The sequence below is a fragment of the Betta splendens genome, chromosome 7, assembly GCF_900634795.4.
Source record: "Betta splendens chromosome 7, fBetSpl5.4, whole genome shotgun sequence".
NCBI lineage: Eukaryota > Metazoa > Chordata > Actinopteri > Anabantiformes > Osphronemidae > Betta > Betta splendens.
Genome location: NC_040887.2, coordinates 5782059 through 5790961, shown reverse-complemented (window position 1 = coordinate 5790961; position 8903 = coordinate 5782059). Strand labels below are relative to the sequence as shown.

The window sequence follows — 8903 nt, the reverse complement described above, 5'->3', positions numbered from 1 at the left end:
CTCTGTCGTCAGACAGGCTGGGCCCAGGTGGATCCTCCCCGATGATTATGGGTCCAGATCTGCTGAGACTACATAACACAAACAGCAATGCAACCACACAAGGGCTGCCGCACCCAGTAGATACAAGACATCACCATAGAGGAGCACTTGTTTTCCTGTAACATCTGAAAATAAACAGCTGATAATTTTCTCAGTTAATCAGTTCATTTATAAGTGTGTGTGGGACTGAGTATGAGGCTAATCATAATCACTATCAAGAGGAAACAACAATGAGTAGACTAACTCTCCACATTATTGCTTCGTTTCTTCATGGTTGGGTAGAACTCACCAGTAAAAATCCTTTTGATGCGCATGTTAACGCTCCACTAAACTCCTGCGTTACTGAATATACATTCTGGATTATCCTGTAAACCATTAAGTGCAATATTTTATACTGAGACTGTTGAAGGACACAGGGGACACCCAAGTTCAAAATGTTGTTTGTGTGATGTTTGTGTCAGGTGAAACTTGTGTAACAACCTGAGAAAGGCCAAACGCTCCCAAGGTGGGGAGCACATGTCGCTGCGTCATGGACAACACCCCCGATCGGCCCTCTGACGTCACGGCAGCCAGCACTTCAGGTCACCCCGAAGCTCCGCCCGCACTGACTGCTCCGAGCCGGTGCGGAGAGGATTAGCCGTACAGAGCGACTCAAAAAAATCGTGCCTCTCTTCTTTTAATATACCAAGAATATGGTGGCTGTTTGAAGAAGGAGCAATGGCGCAGAAGGACACGCTGCTGCATCTCTTCGCCGGAGGGTAAGTCACAGGAGCCGAGCTTCCTTGAACCGGGGTCTACCTCTCAAGGTTAATGACACATGATGCAACTCCGTGCTAGCCGGAGCCGCTTCCGTTTAGCATTCTGGGTCACACACAGTAGAAATTGAATTCACTCGCTGATTTAAATTTAAATCCAAAGACGGAGCACACCGGAGCCTCGTGAACCAACGTCCGTCGGCGGCATGTGACAGCGCCTTCGACAGCGATAACGTTACGCTAGCTGACGTTAGCGCATCCGATCTTTACACTGTAATTAAATATGTTCGTGGAAACGTGGTCCTCATGTGGTTCTTGTGTGACTCTGAGCAAATTGATCATTTCATAATATTAAAACATCTTAAACTAATGTCATAGCTAAGGCTGTTTAAACCTAACGCCGGCTAGGCCGTTCCTTTATCTTAACGCTAGCTTGTTAGCTAACGTTAATTCCTGATTCGTCGCTCAGCCACGTAGCTTGATTACGTATGAATGGTCGCAGAATTACTGTTTAATATCGCTGTGTTTCATGTAACCACATAAGGTGTAAACTGACGTTAATGAGCGCGTGCTAGCGCTAAGCTAGCCAGCGCTCAGCTGCTGCGGTCGGACATAGCTCAGTCACGAGTGTCATCAGCCTTTAGCCTGTGCTAGCGTGACATTATGTTCCCTGTGTTATGTAACATTGACTCTGCGCTCTATCAACAGACACATTTTCGTGAAGCCCTGCCAGCAGCTACTCCTGACTGCAGCAGGCTTTCTATAAATATAACCTGCTGGGCTGTGATATAACGCCATAATGAGCTGCGTTGGGAAAAGTCACATTTAAACGACTTTGGTCCTTTTTTGTTTATAACCATTAGTGCGAACCTAAAATGGATTTTGACCACTGTTCTACATGTGCTCCCTCAGCAGTGCGTCAAACTGTAACTACAGGAACTTTCTGGGCTTGTTGCCTGGCATTTAGATGTCTAATAATTAATGCTCACAGGTTTTTGCCGACATTTGCCCTCGTCATGGTTCTATGCCTGTATTTATTGCCATTGTGGTCAGTGGCTGTGCAACATCTGCACCGGTGCATTACGTCCTACGCAGTTACATGTGTTTGTCAGTTGCAGTTCAGGACTTGATCCAACTATCAAGTTGGATCCGTATAGTTAGATGTAGATATGTGTGGCTAGAGAAATAGTGATGTGATTGTGCGGTCTATTTAGCTCAGTTGTATCTCGCATAAACTACAGAAGTTTAGTTTGGTCTAATCCAGTTTTCAAACTTGTGGACACGGTTAATAAAGGACGTGCCTTTGGGAGCTGTTAGGAACTAAATTAAAGAATGTTTTGTACTTTGATTTGTACTGTGATTCTTCTCAAACAATTCTTTGCAAGAGCTGGAACATCCCGTGCACTGGATGTGGTTGGGTTAATACAGAGTGTTTCCATTGCAGATGGGAAGAGTGACCTTTGAACATAAGTAATTATTGCACTTGGCCAGTGAATCCTCAACTGTATTATGATTTAATAAATGTCCTCTCAATCTAAGCTCAAAGGACCAGCTTTGTAAATGATGGAACATAAATCTGACTGTAATCATTTGTACTGCAGTGATGTATTGACCTTGGTAACATTTAAAGTGTTCATTAAGCATTTGGTTTGTGTGATCTCTCCAGCTGTAGTGGTACCGTGGGTGCCATCGTGACCTGCCCCCTGGAGGTGTTGAAGACACGGTTGCAGTCCTCTGGCCTCTCTCTCCGGCCCGTCTTTCAGGTCCAGCTGGGGACCTTGAGTGGTGCTGGAGTGATCCGACCGGGAACTGTTACCCCTGGGCTGCTGCAGGTCCTAAGGTAAAAGGTTGATTTGTATTATTTGTAGGTCGAAAACATCATCACAATGTTCTTTCATTAGTTTTAGCTGTCGACTGTCTTTTGATTTGCCAAAGTATCTTTGTATTAGGAATAGTTTGAGTCTCATAGAGTTTGTGACGTAGTCTCTGGAAATGCAATAGAGATCCTGTCTTCTGCTTTTTCCCCATCTTTACACGATTTTACAATGAAAGCCTCTAATCCTGTTCTACGCAAAGGGATTAAGTACGCACTGTCCGGCCGTCATTGTGTGCTCTGAACCAGCTGTGTAGGTCAATACAATAAATTTCTGACACCACTCGGCAAGATGTGCTGTGTGGTGAGAGATGGTAAGACTAGAAGCAGCCGCAGTTGGTCATGAGGAGCAAGTAAGGGTTTTAGAGGAGGATGCTGTGTCAGTGTTATATTATACTTGGGTTACGGAGGACTCAGGCTGAACCGGTCTAGACTGGTGTCTGCTTTATCTGTAGGCCAGGAGAGTTGCTTTTGCCCAAAGATAAGTTTTGTTTTTAGAGAACATATGTCCTTGTCATAATTTATCTGCTATAAACAGATTTTCTTAAGCGCTTTTAAAGTTTGTTTTTGTGTTCACACACTGGTTGTAAAATGTGAGATAAGATAGTCATTGGAGACCTTGAATCCAATTTTTAAGCAAGGAAAGACTGGACACAAGTATGACTTGCAAATAGGGTTTTTTGTTTTTAAGCCAGTCATTGTCTGAAAATGTGTTGGGTATCAGGTGTTCGAATCAGGTGGCACAGCATGGGATGAGGTGTGAATTACATAAACCTATTTGGTTTGCAGTTAACCTTAGCTTGGCCTCAGGCTTCCAGTCATTCAAAGAATGAAGGTCACTTAAAAAAAAAAAACTTTGAGGGTGTGTCTGACATGACACACTGAACACTTCCTAGGACAGAGTGTAAGAGAAGATGTAAGAGAAGATGCAAAACCAGCTCAAGTCTTACACCCGCCCTGCTGTAAGACTTGTAAGACATTTCAGGGCTAAGCTGAGACACTCATTCTTTAACTTTAATAAATGCAGATGCAGTTTAACATGTACATAGTGTAAATGGTTAAAACCCTACCAAATATTTCATTGTGTTTGATTGTTAATGGCTCTAACACTTTTTTTTAAAATTTCAGATCAATTCTTGAAAAAGAGGGACCAAGGTCGCTTTTCCGTGGCCTCGGACCAAACCTTGTTGGTGTGGCCCCTTCAAGGTACAATAGAATCATTGCATGTTATAATGGTTTTGTCTGTCACAGGCACGAGGGTTGTCCATTAAGGCCACCTGCTTTATGCACTGGTTTTGTTTTAACAAGTGAATATGTGGCAATCTCAGTGTTAATGATATCAGTTACCAATAAAACACAGTACACAGTGAAACACAGTGTCCTTATCCTTAGCCATATATTGGATGATGGAAACACTATCTACGACCCCACTTAAGTTAATATTGGCGTACATTTACCATTAGATTATATTGTTTTTGTCTTTTATGACACCTGTTAATGTTCCTACAACACAGCTGCTAGCTGGACAAAAGCAAAAAAACAAGTTATGTATGTTTTTTACATTCCAGCTGCCCTCATTAATAAGCTGAACAAACAGGAAACTGTTACGATGAACAGCCCACAATATACAACCTGCAGTTTAACAATTGTGGCAATGTTCTTAAAGTAACAGGAACCTTAATTTGAAATCAAGACGATCTGCTGAGTCATGTGGGCACGTTTTGTGAAATTTCAGTTTCACCTTTGTTCTATCTTTTATAGTCAACAAGTAGTCAGAACTTTGCCCAGCTTCCCCATGGTTACTCATCCTGAAAGTAAACGCTTATGTGTAACAGGAAAATAAACCTGTAATAAACACTTTATAGCACCATAAAAGTAATATTAAACGATAAAGAGTTGATCAGAAGATCATCCTTTTAAATTTCCTTTCTGTGTTGTAACTGGGCAGGAGTCTTGGCTCAGTAATTTCACTGTTAAACTTGGACATGGCCCGAGCAGCTCTGTAGACATCCCTGGAGCCCAGTGCTTATTCAGCTCCTTCTGGTGCAATGACGGCCTTTTCCAGGAACCCATCAGGAGAGAGAGCAGGCATACGTCCTGCTCTGTCAAGCCTAAATAGGCACAATCTGCATTATTGCGCAGCCTCTAAAAGAAACCATAGAAAAGCATTTAAGCATGTGTTTAATATTTCACAACCATTTCTGTGAATATTTCTCATCACTCCATTTCTGTTTCAGAGCCATATACTTTGCTGCATATTCAAAGTCGAAAGAGATGTTCAATGGGCTGCTCGTCCCTAACAGTGGGGTGGTACACATGTCCTCTGCTGGTTTTGCAGGTGAGCAATATGTATCTTCCCTGCAGACCATTGAAAGAAGAATATGAATAATTATAAAACATGATGCAGGCCTGTATGATGATAATGATGAAATATAGTTTCTATAGCTTATCTCCCCTGTGTTGAAACAAACCTGTGAGTATGTGTCTGCAATGCACTTTGCAGATGCTCTGCTAATTTAAGTTAGTTCACACAAAACTCAAATCTCTTTTCAGCTTTCATTACCAATTCTCTGATGAACCCCGTCTGGATGGTCAAGACAAGGATGCAGCTGGAGAAGAAGTATGTACACTCACAAGTTCACCAATGTTTTTTTTGTTAGTTTAAGTATTTGGCATTAAACCTGCTAAAAACAATGTGACCTATATCGTGGCGTCCACATGGAAAGATATGATGTGACTTTTCACAGAAACCTTTAAGTCATTCTACCCTGTCCTTGAGGCAGGTGTTTTGAGGCTCAGCGTGTGACCCAGTGCTGTAAATACGCAATGCTGACGCAATGGCCTGCTTGCAGAACAAGAGTCTATATTTACATTGAGCACAAGGCACTGGTGTTATGAGGTCTGCTCACTTTGTGTTTAAAGATTAAACACATGGTTTGCTGCACAAAATGGTAACTTTATGAATGGAGTGCAGAAAAAACAGGTTAAAAAAAATTTTTTTAAGTTGGTCTAGGGTATTTAAGACACTTGGGATGAGAACAAGATTTATATAAGAGGAAACCACAGTGCTGTCATAGAATATATATTTAGCCAAAATAATAAATATGTATGTAATAATGTGTGTTACTTACGAACTTGTCCTTTCTGACCTTTCAGAGCCAGAGGAGAGAAGAAGATGAATGCACTACAATGCGCCCGCTATGTTTACAGAACGGAAGGAGTCCGGGGTTTCTACAGAGGCCTGACTGCATCTTACGCCGGCATCTCTGAGACCATGATCTGCTTCCTCATCTACGAGACACTAAAGAAACAGCTTGCCAAGAGCCAGTTTGCCTCACCGAACGGCGAGAAGGAGAAAGGGGCATCCGACTTCCTGAGACTGATGCTGGCAGCTGCTTTTTCAAAGGGCTGTGCATCCTGCATAGCCTATCCACACGGTAAACAACTGCATTCATTGTTTATTTCAGCGCAGTCAAGTGTTAAGTAGAATCCTTTTAGATGATTAATATTCTTTTGTTTTTGTCCCCACAGAGGTCATTCGCACAAGGCTCCGTGAGGAAGGTAGCAAGTACAAGTACTTCTTCCAGACAGGGAGGTTAATAGCGCTGGAGGAAGGCTATGCAGCTTTTTACAGAGGACTCATTCCACAGCTGATTAGACAAATCCCCAACACGGCCATCGTCCTCTCTACATATGAACTCATTGTACATCTGCTCGGAGACAGCAAATAAAGACGTGTTTGAATGTTTGGGTTTCCCTGACGCATAACTAATGCCAGGCAAAACCCAAGACTCACTGGGGGACTTTTAAGAAAAGCAGCACATACATTTTTGATGTGATGTTATAAAGACTTTTATGGTGGAACTGAAGCAGGTTTTTCTGTTGTCCAAAGAGGTAAATACATTATTTTATTAAAATCTTGTTAAGAGTTTTGGTACATACTAAACTCTGAACATGTGCAAAAGGTCATCGTTTTTAGAGGACTAGTGTTAAGTTAACTAATTTATTTTGTCTTGTTATTTTATGACAGTATTTGTTCCCCCTGTCAGTGGTAAACGTACCAACACAAGTGACTGAAGGTTGGTCTACTTATTCAAAGAAGGGAAGCTGAATCAGACGGCCTCTTTGCATAGTCACGACCACACTGATCATTTTTGAAATTTCTGTTTTACTGTACTGGTTCCGAAGTTTGACGTACAGACATTTTTTCATTAATATATAAAGATTTGCCTGAATGTCTTCGTTCTATCAATAAGGTAACATTTTTCAGTGGGAACTCAGGTGCTTATTTGACCAGTGGCTCAATAAAATGCATCACAAAAGTAAATCAGCTAATGGATGATGCTATAAGAGATTTATGCTTATAGAGCAGTCAGTAGCATCACAATATGCCTGAAAAGAATATTATTTCAACCTTTTAGTATCTTTAAGTACCATTTCCTGTTTCACTAGTCTGGTCTGCAAGCAAGTCATTTGTTGTGTTTATGAATAATGCCTATAAAACTATTTACCCTCTTGAGACTGGAATGCTTTTATTTATGACTCTGGAGAGCACAAAGCGTGTTCATTTGAACACAAACTGTATAACTTTTTTGTTTGGTGACTGGTATATTTGAACACTGCCGTTCGTAAATCCTGGGGACTAATGGAATATTTTTTTCGAGTCATTTCTCAGCTTTAGTGTAATTTTTCACAAAGATTATAAAATTTTTTTGCTTACAAATTCATAATCTGATTTTTTCATATTTGCTGAATTAAATGTATTAACTTCCTTCACAGGTTTTCACCTCATTAATACAAGTGCGTTACCAAAATGAGCTAGTTGCTTAATGGTGTTGACAAAGTCAGTCGTCTTTGTCAGGAAGCTGGTCTGAGACAGAAAACGTTCCCCAGGACCGGAACTGAGTGAGTTAAGCCATTGCACAATTCAGGCGTGAATCATCACAAGTGCTACGTTCCTGTTGTGGTTTTGGCAAATTCAGTCCCATTGTTCCTTTTAAATGGAAACTGAAGGGCTTGTTACACTCGACAGGGTGACGGACCTTTTGGTGACTGGTGATTTTTCAGTGGTGCCTTTTTGTCAATTTCAAAGGTGATTGAGCTCCAGGTCATTTCGAGTGACGTCTGTTCTTTGTGCTCCCACAATGTGCGCACACAAAAAAAGCATGAAATATTACCTGGTGGTTTAAAATTCATGGAGTTTTAAAAACACAATTATTTGAGTTTATTATGAATGCACTTTTTATTGCTGTCTATCATCAAGACAACCTTGATAAATATAAATCTCAACAAAACAAAAGATATAAAACCTAGAAAACCCACGATAGTATAAATAATAGATAAGTATCATAGTCAAGTACCATATAAACATTAGTCAGCATCAAATATGTACATTTTTCACAAGTTTCGTACTTTTTGGATAAATGTTTTATATCATTTTGTTTACTTATTTTACATTTTAAAGAAGCACGTCCTTAGTGTCTGAGGCCAGCGGTGTAACACCACCCGTGGCTGATCTCATCGTTTTGCACTGTTTGATGTACGTGCGCGGTTCTTGCAGCGGCCCGGTCCAGAGCAGCGGGGAGCGACGGCTGTGCGGCTCTGGTGACCCCTGTCTGCCGCAGGGAGAGCGGTTCGGCACCGGCAGAACCCTGGCTGTTGACTAGCGTGTGGCTCGTGGCAGTTGTCGCGGACGCACGAGCCTCAGTTTCCCCTCTCCGCATTTATTAGCGTTGCTTAGTGATGGTCCAATAAAGCGTTTGTGAAGCACTGAAGCTTGTATCGAAAACGGGTTCATTACTCGAAGCTTTTTAACACAGAACCTTTAGTGGCATCTGCTGGTCGTGAAATGAATTGCAGCTTAAAGTTACTGTTTCTGTCCCATGCTTCTTATAATTCTGCACAGTACTGCATACCTGAGCTGTAAATATGTACATATGTATTATTATTATTATTATTATTATTATTATTATTATCGTTGTTGTTGTTGTTGTTGTTGTTGTTATTTATGCTCTTATGAAGTAGGTAGCATGTACACATACTTCTTCCAGACAGGGAGGTTAATAGCACTGGAGGAAGGCTATGCAGCAACACGGCCATCGTCCTCTCTACACATGAACTCATTGTACATCTGCTCGGAGACAGACAGTCATCCATTCATCCATCCCTCCTTCCCTTTACTACTCGCTTTTCTTGCAGCGCAGGGAGAAAAAAAGGGAGAAACCTCTCTGAGGACA

General features: G+C 41.4%; 1 protein-coding gene across 1 annotated transcript; it reads left to right on the top strand.

Moving 5' to 3' along the window:
* Positions 1 to 619: 619 nt before the first annotated feature.
* Positions 620 to 7186, top strand: slc25a33 (solute carrier family 25 member 33). Its single transcript, XM_029156506.2, has 7 exons — positions 620 to 797; positions 2461 to 2634; positions 3796 to 3873; positions 4905 to 5005; positions 5221 to 5287; positions 5824 to 6104; positions 6199 to 7186. The coding sequence occupies exons 1-7, from the start codon at positions 757 to 759 to the stop codon at positions 6396 to 6398; spliced, it is 942 nt and encodes a 313-aa protein (XP_029012339.1). The 5' UTR covers positions 620 to 756; the 3' UTR covers positions 6399 to 7186.
* The last annotated feature ends 1717 nt before the right edge of the window (positions 7187 to 8903 follow it).